Here is a 25,309-nt window from a genome sequence, read left to right on the forward strand (position 1 = left end):
AAAAACTCTTCTTATCAATCAAATATATTTACTTTAATTGGCTACTGATAGTGGGTACCGCGCATCAGCACATGTACAGCTATAATAATATATAATAATAATAATATGAAATATTATCCAATTTATATTTCATATACCTATTTTACAGTTAACTCTTAAGCTTTAATTCATTCGGTAGTCGGTACTCCGAAACTACTCGTTGTAGTATTATTTATGCATCTTGTGTTTATTGTCATTTCTAACGTAAAAATTGTTTTCGTAGTATTTTTAAAAAATAACAACACAATAACTTTTTGTATAGAAATAAACCCAAAAGAAAATAAATAAATTTTACAGTGATTATAACTAATATTATTTGTATTTCTGTGAATGTTAAATATTGATGTAGTCGTATTGAATGAACAAAATAAAGAAATTGTTTTTAAATGTTTCGAATTTCCGTAACAATGTTAATTATATTCGATATTGCCAGAGGTTAAATGAAGTAAAAAATCCTAATAGAATGAGGGTCTTAAATGTAGCTGAAAAAAATGATGCTGCAAAAAATATTGCCCGTCATTTGTCTGATGGAACTAGTCGAATGGTAATTATTTAAAGAAAACAAAAAGAATTTATAAATATTTAATACACTAATGTCATTCTATTTTTTCAGAGGGAAGGACTTTCTAAGTTCAATAAAATTTACGAGTTCAACTATTCATTTAGAGGATCGCCAAGTACTATGATCATGACATCGGTTTCTGGGCATTTGCTTGGTTATGAATTTCAAGGGCAATATCGTTTGTGGAATAGTTGTTCACCACTTGATTTGTTTGATTCCCCTGTTGTTAAAGAGTGCCCAAAAAATAGTATTGACATAAAGGTATAGAACGTCATAATAATAATTTTTAAATTATTGGTTGGGAGCTAACGTATGAAAACTTGCTAGTTCTACTTTTTATGTAACATTTTCTGTATAAATATTTTATTAAATGTGAAACTATGTTATTATTATAGAAAACATTAGAACGGGAAATTAGGTCTTGTGATGTATTAGTTATATGGACTGATGCTGATAGAGAAGGAGAAAATATTGGATTTGAAATAATTGACGTTTGTAAAAACGCTAAACCTAGGATTCAAGTGTATAGGTATAATTAAGCAAAATTTAAATTAAATATTTATTTTAATAAAGTACATGATATTAATTTGTTTTAAACAAGACTATCTAATAAATATTTATCAATTTTTTTACTTTTTAATTATTACATTATGTATGATTTTTTTAGAGCTATATTATCAGAGATAACTAAACAATCGGTGCAGAGGGCCATGACCAATTTGGGGCCTCCAAATAAAAATATTAGTGATGCAGTTAATGTCAGAAGTGAATTAGATTTAAGAATCGGTAGATATGTTCAATTATGGTTAATTTTTTATGCATATAAATTATCATTTTCTTTTAACAACTATTTTAGGTGCGTCATTTACTCGTTATCAAACAATGCGTTTACAAAAAGTATTTCCCGATGTATTAACTAATAATTTAATAAGTTATGGTAGTTGTCAGTTTCCTACATTGGGATTTGTTGTTGAACGGTATAAAGACATAGAAAATTTCATTCCTGAACAGTTTTGGAAAATTAAAGGTTTCTTATTTGCTTAAACATATTGAGGTATTAAAAAAAAACAAAATTTCTTAATTTTCGGTCAACCGTTTTAACAGTTAATCACAAAATTGAAGACGTCGATGTAGAATTTACGTGGCAACGAGGAAGATTATTTGATGAACTATTTTGTCGAGTACTATTTGAGCGTTGTATGGAAAATCGGACTGCACATATTTTAAATGTAACTAAGAAACCAAAATCAAAATGGCGACCAGTACCTCTCGATACTATTGTAAGTAGTATTTATACACATAATAACAATTGTGAACAAATAGGATGAATGTAAATGTGATGAAAAGTATAACATACATTTTCAATGCATATAAAATAATAATTGATTTTTAGCAGTTATTGACATGTTTTAATATTTATATATTACACAGTTTAATAAATAATTAAATACAAGAACTGTATTTAATTAATTATGTTTTGTAAAATATAAATACCTATTTGGAAAACATTTGACAATTAATTGAATGTCAATTACTGTACTCAGTACTATGAGTTGTGTTATATTTAAATAAATATATTTGTTTATATATTAATAAAAAAACTTATTTTTTAGAATAAGTTTGTTAAATTCAGATTTATTTAGATATTAATTTTATTCTAGGAACTAGAAAAGACTGCTAGTCGAAAACTCGGAATAAATGCTAAAGAAACGATGAAAATTGCTGAAAAACTTTACAGTCAAGGATACATTAGCTATCCGAGAACGGAAACAAATATATTTCCCAAAGAATTAAATTTGTCTAACTTAGTCCAACAACATATTGAAGATAACAATTGGGGTGGTAAGTGATTTATAATTAATACATTGTTTAAAATATTAGCTGATGTCTGAAGTACCGGGTTTGATGTCTAATCCATTGACTAACAATTGTATAATAGTTGACTACAATTACTACAAATATTACAATGACTACAATAGTACATTGACTAATAGTTGTAGGATAAACAATTCAATTTTTTTTTTTACTGTTTTAGATTTTGCTGAACGAGTTTTGAATGATGGTCCTTCTCCAAGACAAGGGAAAAAGTCTGATCAGGCTCATCCTCCTATACATCCTACTAAGTATACTAATGGGCTTCAAGGTATGTTTAATTCAATTTGCGTTATATCACATGTTATTAGTTTAGTCAGAATATACCTAGTGGCTCACCTTTAGGTGTGATACACTAACAAAGTGACACAGCCGTCTGTGTTCGTTCGTCCATCTTTATGTCCATCACCCATTAAAAACTAAAATCAATAATATGACTTTATTATACAGTTTAACACAAAACAAAATGTATTAAAAAATTACCATGCATTTATATTTTGTCTTAACATAGAAACTATAAACTTTTAATAAATTATTACTATTAAAATATGATCACTTTTGTATTTCAGACCCGAGAGAACGTAAAGTCTACGAATATGTAGTGAGGCATTTCTTAGCGTGCTTATCTAAAGATGCTCAAGGTCAAGAAACCATTGTTAACATTGAAATTAATGGAGAAAAGGTTAATAAATTTTCAAAAATAATAATAGTGGAGTTTAAGGTGTACATTCGCATTAGATTTGTTGAGTTTTAGAGATAAATTTTATCCTGAGACATCTACAACAATTATTTCCATACTTCACACTTACTTTAGTTCAACATTTACATTTATATTTACTTTTAATTAAATTAACAAATATTTGAAGGTCTTTAATATTTGTATCTAGTATATTGTAGAGTATAACGTGTATAAGTTTGCAAAAACTACTATAAAACAATAAGATGGAATTTTCGTAAAATTTATCTAAATTAACTAACTATTAATAAATGTATTGATTGTTTTATTTATTAATCTTTTTCCAACTTCTCCTTGAATATAATATGTAACTAATTGTTTACTGATTGTTGTTACAGTTTTTGGCAAGTGGGCTTCAAATTATAGCTTTGAACTACTTAGAGGTTTATCCTTATGAAAAATGGTCAAATAAATTGATCCATAATTATAATCAAGGCGAAACTTTTATGCCTACCGGAATAGAAATGACCGGTGGTCAAACAAGTGCCCCCAATCTTCTTACGGAATCTGATCTTATAACCCTAATGGATAAACACGGCATAGGTATAGTACTACTTTTTTAAAATTATTTTAATTTCAATTAATTGACAACTTTAGGATAAAAATGAATTTTATACTACCACTACCCGACTCCATTAATATTATTAATAGTAATATTTGTTCAAAGTATAAATATTGAACAAACCTATTATTTTATTATTTTTTTCAGGTACTGATGCAACACACGCTGAACATATTGAAACTATTAAGTCACGTTCATATGTGGGACTAGAAAATAATAAATATTTCGTTCCTGGTGAACTCGGTATTGGCCTCGTAGAAGGCTATGATAACATGGGTTTTGAAATGTCCAAACCACATTTAAGAGCCAAACTCGAGGCAGATTTAAAAAGGTAAAATTAGCTGTTGTTTTCTTACGAATAATAACTATATTTTTATTTTACACATATCATAGTTTTATATTATATTATAATTTGTTCGTTTTTTTTTACACTAAGTAAGTTTTATCACTTAACATACACAAAAAGAGACCTCCCAGTAAAGCCACCTCATTTAGAGTTTTACTTTTTATAAATTATTACAATATTGATTAATATTTCGCCCATCACATACTATTAAATCGTCTTAACTCGTTTCCCAGTAAGTTGTCTGACGTTAAGGTTTTGATGAGTTGATTTAGGTTACTGGTAATTTTTTCGTAAAAATAATTACATGTATTGGTTTTACTTATTTTTTATTTTTATAATATTTAGGATATGTGAAGGTACTAAATCACCAAATGTTGTTCTAAGAGAACAAATAGCCAATTATAAGGAAGTATTTATAAAAACAACCGAACAAGTTTGTTAATGAATTTTTAATACTTAACAAAATAGCGTACGGTATTTGATAACACAATATATTTAAATTTCAGGTAGATAAATTAGACCAATCTTTAGGTAAATACTTGAGAACTCAACCTATTGCTTATCAAAACAATGGCCAGCATGAATCTATGAGGATAAAAGAAATTCGTAAATGCCCTGCCTGTAAACAGTCTTCTCTTACGTTAAAACAGCGCTCTAATAACCAAGGATTTTTTGTTTCTTGTCTTGCGTATCCAACTTGTAGAAATTCATCTTGGTTTCCTCCTAGTGTCGTTGATGCAACTGTCAGTGACAATAATTGCCCTCAGGTATGGCCCCGTTAATTGTTTAACAAAACATTTTATACTTAATATAAAATAAAACATTGCATAGGTAATAATAAAAAGTTAATCAATTACATTTTATACTTTTGAGTTGTTTCTATTTTTAAATAGAGACTTCAATTTGTTATTAATACATATAAATATTAATTACCAACTGTTATATCCTGTTTAGTGTTCGGGGAATGTAAAATTAATTAACTTTAAATTCATGGAAAGAAGTATGCGACCACATTTTCCCGACATCTTTACGGGGTGTATTAATGGCTGTGATTCAACATTAAGTGAAATACTTCAAGTAAATTTATCCCGTGCAGCTATAAGTTCAAATTCTACAACCGTAAACAGAAATAATATTCAAACTACAAACCGATATAACGGTGAGCACTCTTATCGTCTCTTTTAAATAATTTGATCTCAACGATGAGGTTCTTAAATGTTATGTCTTAAAATAAACGTAACAAAATTATGAATGAACTAAAATAGGAAGCTTAAGATAGATCTAGAAATGTTTGTTATGAATCAACTCTATCGAGTCAATATCACATTGAAGCTAAAATAAAATAAAACAAGTGTTATAGATATGAGAATTGGTAGTAAGATATAATATGTACAATGAATATCTTAAAATTATCAAAATAGAGAAAAACCGGAAAAACTATTGAGTTAGTTCAAGTATGTCATGTCAATATATAAAGGCTATTTATTAATTTCCGGAATGAACAATAAAAGAAAGAAAAATGGGTTGTCTGAAATAAATTTAAAAAAATGTCGTGTAATTGTATAAATTGCATGACTAGTTCGAGTGATGATCTAGAAATATAAAAAGTAACCCCAAAAAACAATAAGCAAACAAAAAAATTGTATTACAACAAGAATAGAATTGATTCATAACTATTTAATTTAATTAAGTAAAATACTTATTACAGGTCCACCGCGTGACAATAATACGAATAATACTAGACAGCAGTATCAAGCAAACAATCATCAGAGGCCGCCAGTAGCACAACCCGTCAATACTGGTAAATATCAATATTACTTAACCAGGGTTATGAAAGCAACGCCTTGATAATAAGTTCAACTGTCCCCAATAGGAAAAGATCAAATTTTTATCGGAAAGTACCAAATTATACATTTAGCTGTTACGTAAAAAATATTTTATTAATTAAATACTAATAAATTATACAATTAATGTTTGTTTTAAAGATCAAGTTTGCTGTAACTGTGGAGAAGCTGCTAAACTGTAAGTAAATGAATTATTTGTTATGTTATTATGATTTATAAGGTTACTATTTAGAGTGTGCGACTTCCAATCCCAATTTATTTATTTTACTTTTTCGTATTCTTTAAAAAATTCAATATTAATAAACAAATATCTAAATAGAAATTTAATACAAACTGGTCTTATAGTCATACTTCTAATGTTCAATAAGCTATAAGTTATAGTAATTGATGATTTTAATGAAGTATTACATTTTTCAGACTAACTGTTAATAAAGAAACAGCGAACAAAGGTCGTCAGTTTTATGCGTGCTCTAAACCAGTATCTGACCCTAATAAGTGCTCATTTTTCCTGTGGGCCGATCAGTCTTCTGGATCATCTGTTACCAGTACCCATCAACCTATGAACAATCGAAATAATAATACTGGTGTTACGAACAATACTTTTAGAGCTAGAAATAGTATGTAAAAACTAGTGAAAACTATTTTGATATATTGATGTGTACTTTACAATACTTTTTCATAATGTAATACATTTTTTTTTTTGAACAGACCAGCAAAATGGACAAGGGCAACGAAAATGTGGACATTGTAAACAAACAGGTATACTTGTTTTGTTCTTACATAATTTTCTTTGTACGATAATACGTTGCTCGAAGCTTGCTTATAATTGGTTGTACATGTATTTTTAATTAAAAATTTTTATGGGGTAGATAATATGGCCAAATTAAACAAGTCAACAGTAATGTTACTTATCGATCCTCACAAATTTTAGCTTCTGGTCTTATAGTTGTAGTCTTAAACTTGAGTTTTATTAAAGCATAGATTTGTTCATCTATTAAGTGAAATTTTGACCAGCACTAGAAAAATTAAATTTGATGTTATACAATTTTTATGTTTCTCTTCTTCTTCGCTTTACATAAAAATCAGCCCCCCAATCCCTCCATTATTATTATTAGTATGTATTTTATTTATGATTTCTGTAAATTTAATTATTATTTTTGTACTCATAACAGGTCATACGAGGAGAAACTGTCCACAAATTACCTAATAAAGAAAACTATTTAAAAATAAAATTAATACGATATATTGTTATACGGTATATATTATACCAAATAGATAACTTGCTAATAATCATAATGATAAAAGATTTGATATTGTATTATTCAAGATTTAAATTATAATAGAGACAGCTGTAATTATGTTATTAAGTATAAACGTTTCAATTTTATGACAGTCAAATTTTTAGAGAGAAAAAAATATATACATTTTGGCTTTACAAACAAATAAAGACTGATTAATAATATCATACTTATTACACTATGATTCCTTTTTGTCTAATATAATGATAAGAAGGATAATATTTATGTTGGTATTTTTATTGGTAAACACTAATAAATTATTTTGTTTTAGTAGTATTTAATTTAAATGTATTAACCTTACATTAATATAACCATGTAGTACAAGGAAGAAAAATGTATTTGTTCATTATTACTTTTCTGTCGATTATAAAATGACACCATCAAGTATAAATTCTACATATACTTAATGTTTTAATAATTACTGATAATAATAGTATAATTACTACCAATCTTATAGTATTAGTAATGTTAAGCATTGGTTAAATATATATAAATAGTTTACTGACACATGAAATATGATAACGAAATGAGAGCAACAAATTGTATAATAATTAAAGGTTGGCATTTAAAATTAGGGTGCCAAAAAAGTATATGGTGTGATCTATCTACCTACATATATATATATACATATAATCAGTCAAAACTAAAAAAAATCACACTTCAAATTTATAAAATTAAAAAAATTTTATTATTTAAAATTTATATACATTGTTATTTCGAGTTTGATATACCTTTTTGATACAATAAATTATAAATACTTATTTATAAATAATAATAATAATAAATGGGACAATATAATACAAAATAGTTTTGGTAGTCGCTCTCTTGACTAAATCATAACAATTCTCCAAGAATAAAATAGTCTAAATATGTAAATAAAAATCTTAGAGTTCTGTTGTTATTTCATCTTGTGGCCTAAAGCCAAGCGTGAAAAAATCATCATCATCGGTGGTGGTCGAATAACAATTGTAAGGAGGGACCTCGGCATTCCACTCGGCTACTAACATACTTTTCGATGCATTAGTATTTAGTAATGAAAAAGAGGCAGGACTAGTAGATCGACCAAAACTGGACATAGTTTTCTCTTTCAACATGATGACTTCATCATTTTCATCTTGATGCCTGAGAAAGTACATTTGTTAAATTTATCAAAAATTAAATAAATACTTAAAAAAAACATAAATAATAAATACTTGATAAAATTTTGCATTATTACCTATTGTGATCACTATAATTGTCATCAAACACTGAGATCGCTAATTGTTTAATTCGAGATGGTGACGATGAAGATGCAGATAATGGTCTATGTTTTTTGCTATTTGTGAATGTCGTTAGCTGAATTGGTTTATCGTTGAAGTGTTCATTGGTATTTGGTTGAGTCGCCTGCTAAATACATAAACAAATTAAAAACCCGTTCTTGGTAGACAAACCTATAATTGTTATTAGTTTACCATTATGGGATGCTGTTTTTTATATCTTCGCAATACTCTATCACCCCAAGCTAATAAAGTTTCCCAGTCTGCAGGTGGATTTATATAGCAGTCTTCTTTATTTAATAATATTAAAATCCTAGATAAATCTTTTAAAACTGGCCTGAAATTCAAGTTACATACTACATGACTTAACGATAATTATTTAACTAAATAGTAAGACATAAAAAAAAATGCAGAACCTATGCCTCCAAATGTCTTTGAAAATACATTTTAAAAAAATGTTTATAATGTATATTTCATGTGATATTACCGATAGGCTTGGATAGCAGAATGTTGTCGACTAGGACCTTGAAGCTCACGCACTTGTTTCCTCGTTTCATTTAACATAGATAAAAAAACCGGAGCCTCTGGTCGTAAGTTATCCAACTGTTTAAAGAACTCTAGTCTATCACAGTCGTCACTTTCTATAAAACAAAGTAGGAAAAATGATACATCTAACAAATAATCTATAATGATACAACTGGATGATTGAGAAAATATGTACCTTGACTTCGATGAGAACCATTAGTTAGCGGTCCTAAACTAGGAGACATACGAGTTTTTGATCTAAAGTGTGCACATTTTTTAAACTTGATTGTCATTCCGACAACTAGTAAAATGGTCGAACAAATGACAAATCCAATGATGATACCAACTGCAATTGCAATAGTTTGACCAGATAATTTTAAATTACCAAACACTGCTTTATCTGAAATAATAGACATTGTAAAGTTAATAATATTGTAAATTAAGCGTGCAATTAGTTAATAGACAAATGATTAACCTGTTAAAGAGCATACACGACCCATTTGATGATCATTTGTTGACCACGTGTATTCATATCCTGATGGACAAGTATCAACGCATTGGCCCGTAGTGACGATTAAAAATTTCCTGCATTTTTTGCAAAATCCATCTACATCACATTTCAGGCAATCCGAATCGGTACCATTACATCTTTCGATCGTTCTGTTGTCTAGAGTAACGAATAACATAATATAATAATTGATTAGCTCCGTTCACATCAGTCGGTAATTTTTAAACAAACGATATTATATGAAATCAATTTACTCGAGTGTGAAAAAACGGTTTGGAAGACGGACGAAATTAAAACGACTGCCAGCCATAATCTTGCTCGGATCAAATTCATAATTTTCTCTCATTGTCATTTCCCGAAATTTGGATGCTGAATACTCATAGTCGGTGGCGACATAATTTCTTCATTGAAACGCCTCGTAGAAAGTAGCCAATTTTCTTAAACAACTACACATTTTAAACTCACGAAAATAATATAACCGCGCACTTGAAACAACGTAGACGTGAACTGTGTTCGTTCACAGTTCTACAGAACTACAATAATATAACATACATTTATCCTAAATCTCCATCCGGATTCGGTTTTATCTAATTATTTCACGTATTACGAGACCATATCCTCTTTACACGCGCACATGACACATGTAACAAAATCGTTTCTTTTGGTATCTTTCACATACTCGCGCACACACATTCACAATTCAGTATTCCCTATTATATTATTATTGTGTGTTATGCCTTTTGTATAGGTATATATATATATATACATTGATATACAATTGTAGCAGTAGGCAGTGGAAAGAATACTACACAGTACTATCAGTGTTAAGTGACGGCGTATGAGATTTTACGGTAAATCTCTGGAAACCCTCCACAGAGCTGCTGTTGCTCCACTATTCGGTAACCAGTTTCCACAAGCCACAGGTCCGCTGTACAGTGTTGCCAGTGTCCGACGGCGACAAATCGTGTTTGCCACACTGCGCGGTGCGTGTAAATAAATAATAATAACAAAAAAGTCGGAACGATAAAGAATGATAATGTGATAGAGGTTGTGGTAAGCCAAAAATATGTAAAATGGTGACATATCCCGAGTTCGCGTTTTGAATAAAGCAAACCATATAGTGTCGTATTGCACTGGAGTCATGGCGTCGGCGGATCCTATGGGTTTGAGCAAGACTTGGGAACTGTCGCTTTACGAGCTGCACAGAAAACCGCAGGAGGCCATTACGGACAGCACGGAAATCGCAGTTTCTCCCAGGAGCTTACACAGTGAACTGATGTGTCCGATATGCTTGGACATGCTTAAAAAGACCATGACTACCAAAGAATGTCTTCACAGGTAATTTCGGTAGCACAGTAAAGAAGTTATAGTGTACACAACAATATATAATATGAAAAACAATTTGATGTCACTTTTAGGTTTTGTTCAGATTGTATTGTAACCGCGTTGCGTTCAGGCAACAAAGAATGTCCTACTTGCCGTAAGAAGTTAGTATCGAAGCGATCATTGCGTCCTGATCCAAATTTCGATCTGCTGATTTCGAAAATATATCCTAGTCGAGACGAGTATGAAGCTCATCAGACCAGAGTGTTGGAAAAACTTAATAAGAGTCACAGCCAAGCTAACCTAGTACAGTCTATTAACGAAGGCATCAAAATACAAACCCAAAACCGTTTACAGCGCACCAAAAAGAATCAGCAAGATGAACAAAATGAAGGTGGTTCATCTTCCACTCCAAAGACTCCTTCTTTAGGTCCCAGTAAAGATAATGTAACTAGAACAGTTGTTCAAGCAAAAGTTGCAAAAAAAATCAAATCTGTTATGATATCTGAAAATGACGGACCAGCTTCTTCATCTGCAGATAGATCTGAAATAACTGAAGGTGACGGAACGTCAAGAGGTGCAACTTTGGATGAAATTGAATTAGTATTTAAACCACATCCTACTGAAATGGGAAGTGATAATCAGTTAATAAGAGTACTCAAAGAAAATTCAGTGCGCTACATTAAAACTACCGGCAATGCTACAGGTAAACATAATAAAATCATTTGTATTTTAATACCATGATTTGTTAGTTACTTTTATTAATATGACTTCATTACGTTTTTTTAGTCGATCATTTGAGCAAGTATTTAGCAATGAGATTGACATTAGACCTTGGTGCTGAACTTCCAGATCGTCCTCTGAATTTTTTAATTTACGTTGCACCAAATGCCGGTCAATTTGTTCCACTTAACGGAAATCAGACATTACGACAAGTTCATGACAAATTTTGGAAAGTAAACAAACCATTAGAAATGTTTTATTCATTCAATTGAAATTTTTGATTGTCATAAATAATTTTTGTTTCTCAGGTTTATGTATAACCTACTAAGTACTTTCATTGATTTTTATTTATAAAATTTAATACATTTAATGTATTAACTTAATTGTGTGAATCGACTTTTTTAAAAATTAAAAAATGTATGTTTTAAATTTTAGTAACTGCCGAGTAGTTTTATTTTTAGATTAATGAGTTGAGGGTAGCATTTTGTAAAATGTATTGATTTTAAAGTATTAATTATTCACTTAATTTTAGAATGAATTTCATTTTTATTGTGACAAATATATGTTAAATGTTTTATTTAAAAGACGAATCTGACCATTAATACTTTAATAAAATCATAATTTTTAAGAAATACATTTTTTTTTCGACTGACATGAAAAAATTAAAAAAATTTCAACTTTTGGCCAAAATGCCTTAATTTGTTGTTGAGTACACAATAAAATAAATTTTTCATAACAAAATATATTCATTTAATTGACATCACCATCAAAATATTATTCAACATTTGCAGTTAAATCTAAAACAATAGTGGAATTTATCACTATATATAATTATTTACATCATTTTAAATGCTACAACATGGTACAGTTTTATTTAAGTTAAAAGTACAGTTTAAGTTACAGTAAAGCACGAGCTTTTTCTTCTTTTAATTTAAGCTTAAAGCACTTTGCTTCCATTTCTTCGTAATGTTCTGCAAATATCATCTTAAGCGCGGGATACAATAACGGTAACTTATGCATGTCGCTCGGTTTTATCTACAAAAATCATTAAAAATGTTTAATGTTATTTAAGTATAAAAAAAATATTGTTTTCAACAAAATTTTTTGTTTTGCTAATTTCGAAAATTCAAATAGGACTACTCTGTAAATAGACAAAATATGTGCAAGCTGAATTAAAGCACAAAAATAAAGATAATAAGTTTTAATACAGATGATTTAAAGTACGCATTAATTGGTGAAAATAATACCCATGTAATACAACCTTTAAAAAAAAAAACCCAAAAATATTTGTTAGCTCCGTATCTGTCGACAAATTCAAACTCAAATTTTTATCGTCATCAGAGAGCTTTATTTATTTAGGAACAGCACACAAAACAAGATTATTATTGTCTTTCATAAACTGTTCTTTTGTGAGTTCCATGTAAAAAAAATTGTAATTAACTTATGGAAAATATAACAACTTCCAAATTCTAATATTCCATAAAAACAATCTATAATCCACTATCTCATAAAATACAGTACTTAGCGTTGATTTAAAAAAACAGATAAGTCATGCTAATTTACAAAAAGCACTGCTCGGATAATAATTACCTCCATGTTGTCAAACGCTATTCCAACATTTTCTGGAAAGTCATCGTTCGCAATATATGGAATTTTCGCATACCGTTGACTGAAATGTGTTAAAAGAGTAAATTTGGCGTTCATCTTTTTACCAATGTTTATAGCTTGAGACATGGTCGAATGCATTTTACGTCTAGCTTCAGATAATAGCTGATCCTCCATGGTGGATTCGTGAATTAGAAGATCACTGTTTTTCCCTAGATAAATATGTGTTAAATAAGTGTCAACCGTTACAGTCATAGTTTGGCGTAATGTAATCTGGTTAAGGCCTTGGAAAAATATGGTTTCTTTAAATATAAAAGAAGGGAAGTGTTTTTTTTTTAAATTTATTTCAAGTTATTTAATTTTCAACTATTCCCCGCAAAAAATACTAATTTTTAAACCATAAAAAATATTACATCCGTGAACAAAACCAAAATACATTATCTTACGGCTAATATCTTTCAACTTCACTTCTATGTCTTCGCTAATAGATTTAATTAGTTACTAAAATATGATACACACCTAATTTTACTAATGATTCACAAGGCATAGTATCGCCTGAATACGTTACTTTCCAGCCGTTTACATGAGTGAACGATACACCAAAAGCGTTAGGACAGTGTTTTACTAATGTAGTTTCTATGTTTTTCATACTTGTTTGTTTGAATAAATCAATTACATTTGTAGCCTTTGAAGATTCAAAATCCTAAAAAAAAAAAATTTTTGGTATAATATAATTTTTAAATTGAAACTATATCAAATTTAAACATTACCAAATCGGCATTAGAAACAATTTGAAATTCATTGTTAAGTTCTGCAAATCGTCTGTGGTAAAAATTTAACCAAGTCATAATTTGAATAGGAGCCAGGAGATAGACTGACCGGTCAGGTGTAATCGTTCCGTTTCTACGCATATTCTGACGCACTGTTAAAAGTCCAATTAATCCTATATGATGGTCCGCGTGTAAATGCGAAACGTAAATGGCTCTAAGATCGCTCAAAACTTGTTCGGAGCCAGATACGCCAAAATGTCTGACTAATTGGCCGTACGTCCCTTCGCCGCAGTCTAACAACACACATTCATTCACACTAAACAAAATTCAATTTTAATTTATAAATATTCGTACCATTTACGTATAATATTATATACAATTTCTTACCCAGTATACATCAATATACCGCTTGTGTTTCTCGTTTTACTCGGTATGCATGATCCAGTACCGAGGAATGTAATCCAAGGGTAAGAATCGGAGTCTGTAATTTTTGCAGTTAAAATATTTTGTTTGACTTGCGTTAACATTTCTTCATATCCTTCTACTAAAAATGTTTCTGCTTTAAATTCTTCTATATTTAAACGGAGGGTACTTGATCTGAATTAAAAAAAAATGGTATACATCATTATTATATTTATTTCAATACTGTAATAATTCATGATTATTTTGAATAATTATTTTACTTCTTACATGTCAATGTCTTTTTTGGGTCTTAGGTTAAATGTTAAATTTGTTCTTCCATTTATTACTAAAAACATAATACATAATAATAAGAATTATGAAGGTTTAATTAATCTACCTATTATGACTACTTACCATTAGAAGTTGAGTTAGTAGCATCATTATGAAGTTCGTTTTCACTACTGGCAACGACTAAAGATAAAAAAAAACTAAAAGTTATTATTTCTTATCGATCCTCTTTTATACAATTACTATTACTACGCTTCAATTAGAAAAAATACAAATTAATAATTAGTCATAATAACTAACTTTTTTTTTTTTAATTAACATGATGTTTAGTCTCACCAGGTATTCCATCGTCTTTAAGTAAAGGAAATATTTGTTCGTCTAACATATTTAACTTATATTGAATTCGATGAATAGCTGTACTGCCTAAACATTTATTTTCATCATTCATCAATAAGTGATATGTTTCTGAATGAAATAATTGCATCCAAGATTGATATCTGAAAAACATATTTAATACAAACTAGTATTTAGTGAGGTTTTTACTAAGAAATGTATAAACCGCTATAAAAATAAACTACACTATCTTTCTGTGTTAGATAGTATACTATGATTTAGCTTTGATGCCAAGCAGAGAAGGTATTGTTTAAAATTAGGTGTGATTATTTATTATTGTGTATAGACCCATGATATATTTTTAACTGTTGGACCAAATATTTCATGCAAAAAATCTGTAGATCAGAAATCATACTTAATAAGGCCAAAAATAAAAGAATTTTACCGCTTCCCGTACAAATTTAAGAAAATACATTTTTTCTATAAAGAATTATGTCCACTATAAATTTTCAAAAAACAAAATTCTGAATCTTTCTGAACCCAATATATTCTGTTCCCACTGTACTGGCTTTTTTTAAAATTTAAATACCTTGCGTTATTCCGTACTTCTTGTGGAGTAAAATGCACAACCATAAATGCAATATCATCTTTATTCGATACATTCTTTTGATGTTTTGAAAAAATAGGCTCGTTATATAATGCATCTATGTAGTCTTCGCTTGGACATTCAACCACTAAAACATTATTAACCAATAAACATACAATAACCTATCTCTAATATTACATATTAGCGTGAGTTTATGTAATGATAATGTGTATTTAATTAATTTTTCTAATAAATGATTAGAAAGAGGTAACATAGGTATTGCGTGACAGAAAAGAACCATTAAAAGTCAATGTACGGTGTTACTAGTATTAATGTACAGAAGCGAGTAGCGAGTGGTGCCGAGTTAATAAATGAGATGAAAGGTACATGGAAATAGCTGAGAATATTGTGATCGGATGTGTGAAGTGATAAGGTAAATCAATTCGGGAATAATTAAGCATATAAGATAGTTAGAAAGTTGCACCAATAAACAAAAACATGAGAGACCAAATAGATTATGATTAAAAGAAACTTAAAAAGAAAATTTAATTAATACAGTACAATTAATTAAATTTGACTAAAACAACACAAATTAAAATGATGTTGTTAAGCTAGTATACAACTCTGATGTAGTATACAATTTTACCGATAAAAACTGGACCAGGATCTTCTGGAGACGTTACATCACTAGATTTAACCAATGTACCATCGGGTAAAGTGATATCTTTACCGGATTTTAATTGGCCAAGTAATGGTCCCGGAGGAACATTGTGTTTAACACATTCATCTAAATCCAATAATCCTGGTTTGGGTTTTAGTCGACAAACATATGACATTGCCATATTACTAATTCTATTTATAGGATAATCAGTAATGAACTTTTTTTCATCTGGAACAAGCACAATCACAAGTTAAAATTGGTTATATTCTACTTTTTGTATAAAATAATAAAATAAATTAAAATATTATTTTTTAACTTGCCTGCTCTTGAATCAGAAGTGCTTCTTTTACGTTTATTTTTATCTTTCTTAGACGAACTATCCATTTCTGCGTAGTCATAATAGTTTGTATCATCGTCTGATGAATTATCTAGCGTTAGTGAAGATTGTACATTACTACTAAGAATTGAGCTAAACAAATTTTTATTGTAAACAGACAAATAACAAGACATAGTATACTGGTTATTTATAATATATTAATAATTACTTTTCAGATAACGATCGATGATCAATATCACGTTTATTCGACAACAGAGGTACATAATTTATCAATATTGCATTGTCTTCAAATGGTTTATAAGGATCACTTTTACTTTCTGTTATTTTGAGATCACGTAACACAACAAATCGTTTAGTGGCAACAAATAATTCTTCCTGTTAAATAATTTAATAATTAGATAACATGTTTAATAGTACTCATTCGACCTATGAAAACAAATTAGACCAAGTAATCAAATTTCATCAGCCCAAAGTATTTCCCATCAACGCTCTACAAACTTTTTATTTAACTTAGAAATATAAATATTTGAAAAATTTTAAAAATCTAATAAGTTAGCATTACTGATTAAAATATATTTGTATGGTTTTATTTGAATTGTTTTGAGACTTTTAATACTTGTATTTACAATTTTGTACTTAGATTTTAGGATATAAAATATTTATATGCTATCAAATTATCAGGATATCAAATTATTATTGTTTATTATATTGTAGTTTTTTAAACAACTGAAATTATGTTTATCTGGATATTTAATACACAGATACATTAGTGGAGCCAAATACGGTGTATACTTGAATTATGTGAATAATTTTCTTTAAAACTTATTAACAATATTAAAAAACAAAATAATGTACAGATTATAGTAATAATAATATTGTGTTTTCTTACTAGTCCTTTTGGCCCATGAAGCTCAATGTTTGGTACACCAACATCTTGAACAGTTAATGCCAATCCCGGTAAACCACCAATATTTAACCAACTCGAATGGGTGATAAACACATGTTCCAACTTGGATAATTTCATTTTATGTTCATGCGCTAACCTCTGGGTCCCTTCGCCACAATTGAACAAATATCTATGGAATGTAAGCATAGCCATGAAAACATTATCTACAACACGGATATTACCTGCGAACGGCATAACGAAAATTACCTGGAATGGTCTGTAAATAAATACAGACACCTGGGAGCGCCATTGGCTCCACTACCTAGTATTTGAAATTTCACAATACCCGGAGGAAATTTTGATTTCCCTTTCACCTTGATTCGGTTTTGTCGAACAATTGCGGTTTGAGGGGTATTATTGTTGGCCATGAATCCGGGAAATTTTAAAACGTTAGTGTTGCTTCTTCGCCACATATCACACGTGAATACCGCCAACCGAGAGGACACATTTTGTAATAATTATAAACGATAAATGATAACGCTAGAGTAGAGATATGTACTATCAAGAAATTAATCATTGAACGGAAACACGTTATTTAGTGTTCTATACTATTCATAGATGTCGCACAATATTACAAAACAATATTTTTTGTTATGCCGTATTTTCAGACACCGCCGCGGCCGGTCGGCCACGACCACCCGTCGTGCGCAAAGTGTTTTACTTAGTTCTAAAAACGAATTAGAATTAGTTAAATAAAACGGTTATAAATATAGACTAATTAACATTATTATAATTTATAGGTATTTACAGCGAATATCACTTAAAAAAAAAATACCAGTTTAATGGATCTATTTAGACGATGAGAGGGAAATCTTGAAAAAAAAGGCACTGTAACAAAATACGAATAGGTACAATAAAATAAAACAAAAGCCAAGACGTTCAGTTTCATTTTTCCCTTCTAATTATGACGTAGTTAAGTTAAAAAAAAAATTACTTAATATAAATAAACTGGCAAAATATATAAAAACTATACATTATATTTAATCAATGCTACTGTGAAGTATACAGACTGGTGCCAACCTGGTGGCGTTAAAATTTAAATTGTACAATTTGAAATTAATTAAACAGACAGCGACGCAGCTGGTGTTTACTAAACAATATCATTGATTGAATACAAATTGTATTTTTCAAAACAGATTTTTTTTTCATACAAGTTATATTAGCCCTATTCAGTCTAATTTTTGAATAATATTTAGTCTTAAAATTGCGTCTACTTCATCATAAGAAAATGTTTTACAATGTCTTATAATTACTCTATTGGTTTCAACTTTGGTATTTGTCAATCGAAAATATGTTTTTTGTACCGACAAAAACACAATAAATGTCACACTCAATACGTTTTTTGAATCATCCGGATAGAATAAGATTAGCAACTTGGAAGTCCGATACTATTTTGAAAATTATTTACCTGAATTAAAAAACAGTGGTCGCACTGTGTCATTCTGGAAAGATAAAACTAGCTATAGTTATATTATGAAAAAGAGCACTTAAATTAAAATTGTTCAGTGAAAGTTCCATTACGATATCATAATCAGTCATTAAGTAACGTGATCGTGAACTTAAGGGGTTTTCACAACAAATGTTCAGAATATAGCATCGCCTAAGTGCAAAAAAAATTATAAAAAATTGTTTGCTTCACTTTTTTGGTTTTATGTGGAACATTTGCATAGGATATGTAAGTCTGAGGCATTTCAAAAATCCATTCGCACACACATTAGGTGATTTGGCATGGAATGACCCCTATTGCATTAGAGTCGTGCAATTTTGGCAAGCTAGAGTTTTATTGGTAAAGTTCCATGCTTTAGCTTTAGATTTTTTAAGTTCAGTAATCAGTATGGTCTAGAATAGATTAACCGATTTTTGTATAATTTTTTAATAACTTTATTTTCGAAAAATAACGAATTATATTGTAATTATGAAAAAAGTTGCTTGTGCCGTTAGCTTAACACGTGCATTTTAAATCCTAAAATTTACACGGCTCGTCTATTTAATAAACATACGTTAACTTGATTTTGGAAATTATATTTACCGGCTAAATCATTGCTAAGTAATTTCTAAAAAAACTTTTATAAATAAAGCGTTACCAGCAATATTTTGTTATTTGCATTTCGTCTCTCATAGAGTTTACGTGCAAAAATATTGTATTATTTTTTTGATTTATATTCCTTTCGTGTTGAATAACTTGAACGGAAATGGACGGATACACGAATTTCTGGGTATGTAAAAATTATAAGCTTTTACATCATACACGTTTACTTATTATAAGAGGTTAACACATCATTTGGTAGCTGTGTCATTCGGGGCTGTTGTTGCCTGACTTTTGTAGTTCATCCCGGAAGGATCGCCAGGAAAAATGGGGTTAAGACGCGAAACCGACCGGTTGCCTGAGTGTAGTGTTGTTTCGGCACTTATAACTTATAAGTGCCGGATTCTCGCGCGCTAAGTCTCGGTAGATAAAGGACTACTCTACAATTCCAACGCGGTGTCGCATGACCTCCTCTCTGCCGCAACGGCCGAGTAATTAGCGAAAAACACCCCGTTTTCAAATTTCAACTATGACATTTTGAGATTTGTGCTGTGTTATTTCCGCGTATCAACGCGTAACGACGGCAAGTCAACAAATAAATTTTTGTAGGATTTTGACCAAGGAAGGGTGTTTTGACCATTCTGAGGCCGCCAATCTGTCTGGATCGGTCCGGGACCTATATGCAAAAGGGTTCACCCCCCGTAAGACTAAAGGAAACTGGGCAAATCGAGGAAAAACGATATTTAACATAGATAGTTGTGATAAATGTCATCGCTGTCATGAACGATAGCGATGTCGTCTCCAGTGCACCAGAGCCGCAAGACCCAAGCTAGGGAAACGCGAGGAAAGAGAAAAGAGAAGATCGCGCGTCTTATCAGTCTTAGCAACTGCATTGTAATTGTAAACGCTTTACATGTGAACTAGCCATTAATAACGATAAAGCAAGCGTTGAAAACACTTAACCACTTTTTCGTGTCAGGGCAGGGCATTTTAATTGTCGACGTATTATTTACCGGACAACAAAACCAAATGTTATTTTTACAATTTCGATACTATATATATATATATACGCCGTTTCAGGTGGTGTTCGACCAGACGGTGGACCCGGCGTTGCTTTTCGAACAACTGTATCCTGCGAGGCCAATTTTCGCAATGCCTGTATATCCGCAGCCGGTAAGTACGCTGAATATGACTTATGTCCACATAACAACTTAAAAACTTGTAATACTCAAATCGTTTTTCCCGCCTTCGTCGTTGTAGGTGGATATGCAACACATCTGGATGCCGGTTAACACCGCTGAACCGCAACCGACGATGGTTGATCAGACAGTGCCACATAATACATCGGTCAGTGTCTCCACACAAACGACAGTTATAGTCAAGAGTGTGGCGGTTCAAACGACGACATTAATCGAGAAATCAACACAAACTACAGCCCTGGTTAGCCCTAGGGTAAATACGTCTCTAACTGTCAGATATATATAATATATACTTTATATTATATATAAAGGAAAATGAGAGTAAAGGGTGGAATTTCCCCTCCCCTATCCCTCCTCTCCTGACCAGGAGAAAAATACAAATTAAATTTATAGTAGACTTATAATAAAACTAAACAGAAAATAATGAAGTTTTTAACAAATAATAATTATATAAATAACGGTATTTTTTTTTAAATTCATCAACAGGGAAGAATGTTAAGCCCCATCTCAGAAATACCGCCTTCGCCGAAGTCGAAGCCGTCTCGATTACCAATACCGAAACCAATGTCGTTGTCCGCGGTGGGTACGTCACCTTTAGCAGTGTCCAACAATGAAACGCCGGTAAGTAAACTGAATATGACATGTCCACATATTAGTTATACATAAAAGTATATTTTTTGTTCATAAACTAATAAGCAATTAAGTCCATCTAGGATAAAGAATACATAAATTAAAAGTAACATCACTACAACCCCCCTAGTCTCGTCCCTAATTATTTTTTAATTTAAGATTGATGTATACTTCAATATTATTAGATTCATAAATCATATTCATATACATACTAAACGTCTAAACTAGTCAAAATCAAATTATAAATTTTTATAAATATATTGAGAATAATACTAAGTAGAATAAATAAATTCATTAAATTTGTATGCCTTACTAAGGTGTATTAGAAGAAGTATTTAATTGTCTCTCCGCATTCTCAGTTAATTCATTTTCGGTCGCAATGGTTTCAAGAGGACTTAGAGGAGGAGGTTTACTAAACAGTTCATAAAATTGTTTATTTATCAAAAACTGAATTAATTTACGTTCAAGACGTTGGTTGTTTTAATTTCTTTTTACTACTCGGCTCATTTGCAATCAAATGAGATTGAGACTCTGTTTCACATGGCAGTTTGGAGGTTGATGGACGTTGATTACTTAAATAAGAAGTCAATTTTGCCGTTTGAGAAACAACTTTTTGCTCTCTTTCTAATTTTAATTTAGAAGCTTTTTTATAAGCAGAACCACTTAAGCGTTTACTGCCGTCACTCATTTTAATTATCACGTACAAAAGAATGTATTATACAAATTACAGACGAAAATCAATGAGTGTTTGTATTTTGTACACAATGGTCCGTGATCAATTTGTACAGAACATCAGAGAGGTTTCAGGGAGATTCACCCTAATAAGTGATAATAATAATTTTATCAGCTATTTTCTTTTAAGTATAATAGTCATAATAATTATTAGTATTATTCAAATTGATACGACTCACCGCATCTTCAGGAGATTAAAATAGAGATATATCCAGAGGGCGGCAGGATGGGAGGAATACAGGAATAGGCTACAGGCAAAATGAGAGTATAGGGTGGGATTCCCCCTTCCCTATCCCTCCTCTCCTGACTAGGAGAAAAATACAAATTAAATTTATAGTAGACTTATAATAAAACTAAACAGAAAATAATGAAGTTTTTAACAAATAATAATTATATAAATAACCGTTTTTTTTTTTAATTCATCAACAGGGAAGAATGTTAAGCCCCATCTCAGAAATACCGCCTTCGCCGAAGTCGAAGCCGTCTCGATTACCAATACCGAAACCAATGTCGTTGTCCGCGGTGGGTACGTCACCTTTAGCCGTGTCCAACAATGAAACGCCGGTAAGTAAACTGAATAAGACATAACTTTGTTTTTATCAAAACACTTTTTACCGTTCAAATCCCTAACATTAATAGTACAACGTTTATCATTTTATTTTGTATGTGAGTAATACCTTCTTTGTGAACAAACTGATGTAACTACGATAAGTTACCTTTTATAATTGTACCTATATTATTATCGCTCTGATTAGTGAGCAACCGGATAAAAAAAGCATAATTTTGTATTATTTTTACAACACACATTGTTGTCATTTGGGTTTCAGAACTGCTGATAAACTCAATTGTTTTTTCCTTATTTCTTATTTTACATAAAACATTATGACAATGTCGCAATATAATATATGCAGCTACCCTTACTAATATTTTTGTTCATGACGAATATCTGTCAAATAAGTATAACTTTTGCTTCGTTGATACTGTTACAACTGATGTAATATTTTTGATTTTATTATTTTAATTTGCCTATTCTTCTCGGGGCCTTTTGAGCCAATGAGGACCCGTCCACCATAGATCTTTTTTTTTTAACTCCATCGGTGTACTTTTGCGCGTTAAAATGTCCGCGGGGTTCTTACTAGTTTCTGCGTACCCTGCAGTCAGATATTTTTGTCGATTCGTGAATTTCATCGACCCTATTTGCAACATTATATGTTTTCCAGCGCAATGATTCAACGGCAATCCAGCCATTGGCAATTTTAGCCACTACAATTACTATTGGCACTACAAGACCTAAACATAGATATGTCTAATATAATAAACAAATAATTTACAAATTAATAATTATATTTTTCCAATGGCATATAGTATGAATTTTATAATTGAAAACTTTAATTTAACTATGAAATTTTATATGGTAACCATTGATTACATTATCATATTATACGACATTTTTGTTATTTTTTACCACTTATGAAGTGGATATATTTATAGTTTGATGCTATTAAATGGCATTTTCACATCTAATTTTACTCTTATATAGTAAAGGATAGGTTATATTTCTTTTAACTATATCCGTGCACGTGTATCCGTTCAATTACATAGGCTAACTACACATATCTTGACTACAAGAAAATTACTTTTTATGTTAAGGCGTTTGTAGTTCCCTGCTGGAGGTGCGGGGAACGGGGACACTACAAAGTCAACTGCACGGCCTCATTCCAGAAGGCTAAAGAGTTCAGGGAACTACGGAAGGCATATCCGATTCCATGCTGGAAATGCGGTGAACACGGGCATTACAAGGCAATGTGCCCTAGCCAAGTAATAGATTAACTGCAGTAAGCCATAAGAGTGATGTCGGAGGTACATCTATTGATCCACTTTTGGCTTAGTCCTAGGACTAGGCAGTGTTTATACGGGATACTTTTTTCATCTGACTTTTTCTTGGCCGTCGACCGTATATCGTTCCTAGGCGTCTGCATCAACGGTGTACCAATCGCCTCTGAGTAAGTTCTCGTTGATTCCTTGTTTTTGGGCCCAGGTTTCTACGGTTCAGGCACCTCCCCCGCGGGCTGATTGGATTCTCCTCCTGCAGTTTTGGCCTCTATTGTGGTTTTTAGTTTTTTCTAGTTCTGCCGTAGTAGCCGAGTAATCGTCTGTCTTGTGAACCGCTTGGATGTATTCATCGGGACACTGTTGACGTCCGATAAAGCAGATGTTTATTCAGTATCCGTTTCCATATTTCAACTTGTCATAGTTATTTTCTCGGTCAGGTATTTTTGTCAGTAAACAGTTTTTTTTAACATCCTACGGGATACCAAAGGGTCGTTCCACGTGAAATCACCTAATGGGTGTGCGACTATATTTCAAAAATGTTTCAACATTTTTCAAAAAAAATGTTTGGGGTCAAAAAGTTAAAAATTAAAAACAAATATTTCGTTTATATAAAATTTAAGTTCTTATGGCCCATATCATCTTTGAACCAATTACATTTTTTTTTTTTTGCTATTTATTTACGGCTTCTAACATGGGTATTTTGCTGAAAACTACCTACTGACCCATAACACAAATGTGACTGAACGAAAATTTTCCGAATTTATGTAATACTTACTTATAAGTGAGTATTGCATAAATTTGGAAAATTTTCGTTCAGTCACATTTGTGTTGTGGGTCATTAAAGTAGGCAGTTTTCAGCTTACCACCTATGTCAAACATTTTTGAAATATATTCGCACACCAATTAGGTGATTTCACATTGAACGACCCTTTGGTATCTCGTAGGATGTTATAAACATGGACTAGGCCTACTGGGGAAACCATGTAAAAAAAAACGCGCCGTGCTTCTACCTCAATGGTGGTGTGGAAACGAATGCATTCTTATTATCGTAATATACTCATAATTTCGTATGGTAAACGTTAAAATTCGTATACCGCAAATGCGATTGCATATATATTAATTAATGTTATGTTTAAATTATATTGGAATTTCTCAAATGTTTAGTATTTTTGGTTATTTTAAGTAAACGAAATAGTTATTCAATTCACATTTTAGTAAATATTAAATAGTATAACTATGTTCTTGAAATTTTGAATTTTAACACCATATGAATTTAATACAACTGATTTAAATTAATGCATATATAACATATTATTTTGTATCAATTGTTGTTTACGAAGATTTAAATTACTAACTAACAATTAATA

General features: G+C 30.6%; 4 protein-coding genes across 6 annotated transcripts; 2 read left to right on the forward strand and 2 right to left on the reverse strand.

Moving 5' to 3' along the window:
* The first annotated feature begins 132 nt into the window (after positions 1 to 132).
* On the forward strand, positions 133 to 7,380 carry LOC126834139 (DNA topoisomerase 3-alpha). The gene is made up of 19 exons (XM_050565852.1): positions 133 to 583; positions 653 to 862; positions 997 to 1,130; positions 1,269 to 1,387; positions 1,458 to 1,628; positions 1,706 to 1,881; positions 2,263 to 2,443; positions 2,637 to 2,744; positions 3,043 to 3,155; positions 3,548 to 3,752; positions 3,919 to 4,102; positions 4,463 to 4,550; positions 4,624 to 4,884; positions 5,072 to 5,276; positions 5,826 to 5,918; positions 6,103 to 6,139; positions 6,379 to 6,578; positions 6,670 to 6,720; positions 7,134 to 7,380. Exons 1-19 carry the CDS (start codon positions 398 to 400, stop codon positions 7,166 to 7,168), a joined length of 2,757 nt encoding a protein of 918 aa, XP_050421809.1. The 5' UTR covers positions 133 to 397; the 3' UTR covers positions 7,169 to 7,380.
* A 587-nt stretch (positions 7,381 to 7,967) lies between these two features.
* Positions 7,968 to 10,366, reverse strand: LOC126834367 (uncharacterized). 3 transcript variants are annotated; one of them, XM_050566234.1, is made up of 8 exons: positions 10,101 to 10,365; positions 9,803 to 9,994; positions 9,516 to 9,707; positions 9,237 to 9,440; positions 9,003 to 9,156; positions 8,711 to 8,852; positions 8,476 to 8,645; positions 7,968 to 8,381 (listed from the first exon to the last, which is right to left on the reverse strand). In XM_050566234.1, the coding sequence occupies exons 2-8, from the start codon at positions 9,879 to 9,881 to the stop codon at positions 8,144 to 8,146; spliced, it is 1,179 nt and encodes a 392-aa protein (XP_050422191.1). In that variant the 5' UTR covers positions 9,882 to 9,994; positions 10,101 to 10,365; the 3' UTR covers positions 7,968 to 8,143. The 3 variants fall into 3 exon arrangements, with proteins under 3 accessions (XP_050422191.1, XP_050422192.1, XP_050422190.1); XM_050566235.1 differs by having other exon boundaries at positions 8,476 to 8,642; positions 9,803 to 10,366; XM_050566233.1 differs by having other exon boundaries at positions 9,803 to 10,365.
* Positions 10,367 to 10,580: 214 nt separating this feature from the next.
* Positions 10,581 to 12,184, forward strand: LOC126834549 (E3 ubiquitin-protein ligase RING2). Its single transcript, XM_050566555.1, has 3 exons — positions 10,581 to 10,886; positions 10,967 to 11,577; positions 11,661 to 12,184. Exons 1-3 carry the CDS (start codon positions 10,690 to 10,692, stop codon positions 11,864 to 11,866), a joined length of 1,014 nt encoding a protein of 337 aa, XP_050422512.1. The 5' UTR covers positions 10,581 to 10,689; the 3' UTR covers positions 11,867 to 12,184.
* A 155-nt stretch (positions 12,185 to 12,339) lies between these two features.
* Positions 12,340 to 17,991, reverse strand: LOC126834548 (ribonuclease Z, mitochondrial). Its single transcript, XM_050566554.1, has 14 exons — positions 17,730 to 17,991; positions 17,466 to 17,652; positions 16,785 to 16,951; positions 16,560 to 16,708; positions 16,225 to 16,467; positions 15,582 to 15,726; positions 14,996 to 15,156; positions 14,786 to 14,842; positions 14,660 to 14,717; positions 14,357 to 14,566; positions 13,970 to 14,285; positions 13,719 to 13,902; positions 13,185 to 13,411; positions 12,340 to 12,629 (listed from the first exon to the last, which is right to left on the reverse strand). Exons 1-14 carry the CDS (start codon positions 17,933 to 17,935, stop codon positions 12,492 to 12,494), a joined length of 2,448 nt encoding a protein of 815 aa, XP_050422511.1. The 5' UTR covers positions 17,936 to 17,991; the 3' UTR covers positions 12,340 to 12,491.
* Positions 17,992 to 25,309: the final 7,318 nt, after the last annotated feature.

Source organism: Adelges cooleyi, unplaced genomic scaffold (assembly GCF_023614345.1).
Source record: "Adelges cooleyi isolate 19-005CV unplaced genomic scaffold, UGA_ACOO_1.1 ACOO_flye_CR_arks_rails_tigmint_CR_PRNA_21, whole genome shotgun sequence".
Lineage (NCBI taxonomy): Eukaryota > Metazoa > Arthropoda > Insecta > Hemiptera > Adelgidae > Adelges > Adelges cooleyi.

Excerpts from the sequence above, each read along its gene's own strand:
- LOC126834549 (XM_050566555.1), top strand. The coding sequence starts at position 10,690 with ATGGCGTCGGCGGATCCTATGGGTTTGAGCAAGACTTGGGAACTGTCG. Across the intron at positions 10,887-10,966 it reads ACCAAAGAATGTCTTCACAG|GTTTTGTTCAGATTGTATTG; the intron begins GTAATTTCGGTA and ends TGTCACTTTTAG. Across the intron at positions 11,578-11,660 it reads AACTACCGGCAATGCTACAG|TCGATCATTTGAGCAAGTAT; the intron begins GTAAACATAATA and ends ACGTTTTTTTAG.
- LOC126834548 (XM_050566554.1), bottom strand. The coding sequence starts at position 17,935 with ATGTGGCGAAGAAGCAACACTAACGTTTTAAAATTTCCCGGATTCATG. Across the intron at positions 16,468-16,559 it reads CACTTCTGATTCAAGAGCAG|ATGAAAAAAAGTTCATTACT; the intron begins GCAAGTTAAAAA and ends TGCTTGTTCCAG. Across the intron at positions 15,157-15,581 it reads GAAGTACGGAATAACGCAAG|ATATCAATCTTGGATGCAAT; the intron begins GTATTTAAATTT and ends TATGTTTTTCAG.
- LOC126834139 (XM_050565852.1), top strand. The coding sequence starts at position 398 with ATGAACAAAATAAAGAAATTGTTTTTAAATGTTTCGAATTTCCGTAAC. Across the intron at positions 3,753-3,918 it reads AATGGATAAACACGGCATAG|GTACTGATGCAACACACGCT; the intron begins GTATAGTACTAC and ends TATTTTTTTCAG. Across the intron at positions 4,551-4,623 it reads TTATAAAAACAACCGAACAA|GTAGATAAATTAGACCAATC; the intron begins GTTTGTTAATGA and ends TTTAAATTTCAG.
- LOC126834367 (XM_050566234.1), bottom strand. The coding sequence starts at position 9,881 with ATGAATTTGATCCGAGCAAGATTATGGCTGGCAGTCGTTTTAATTTCG. Across the intron at positions 9,441-9,515 it reads TCGTGTATGCTCTTTAACAG|ATAAAGCAGTGTTTGGTAAT; the intron begins GTTAATCATTTG and ends CTATTATTTCAG. Across the intron at positions 8,646-8,710 it reads AAAAACAGCATCCCATAATG|CAGGCGACTCAACCAAATAC; the intron begins GTAAACTAATAA and ends TTATGTATTTAG.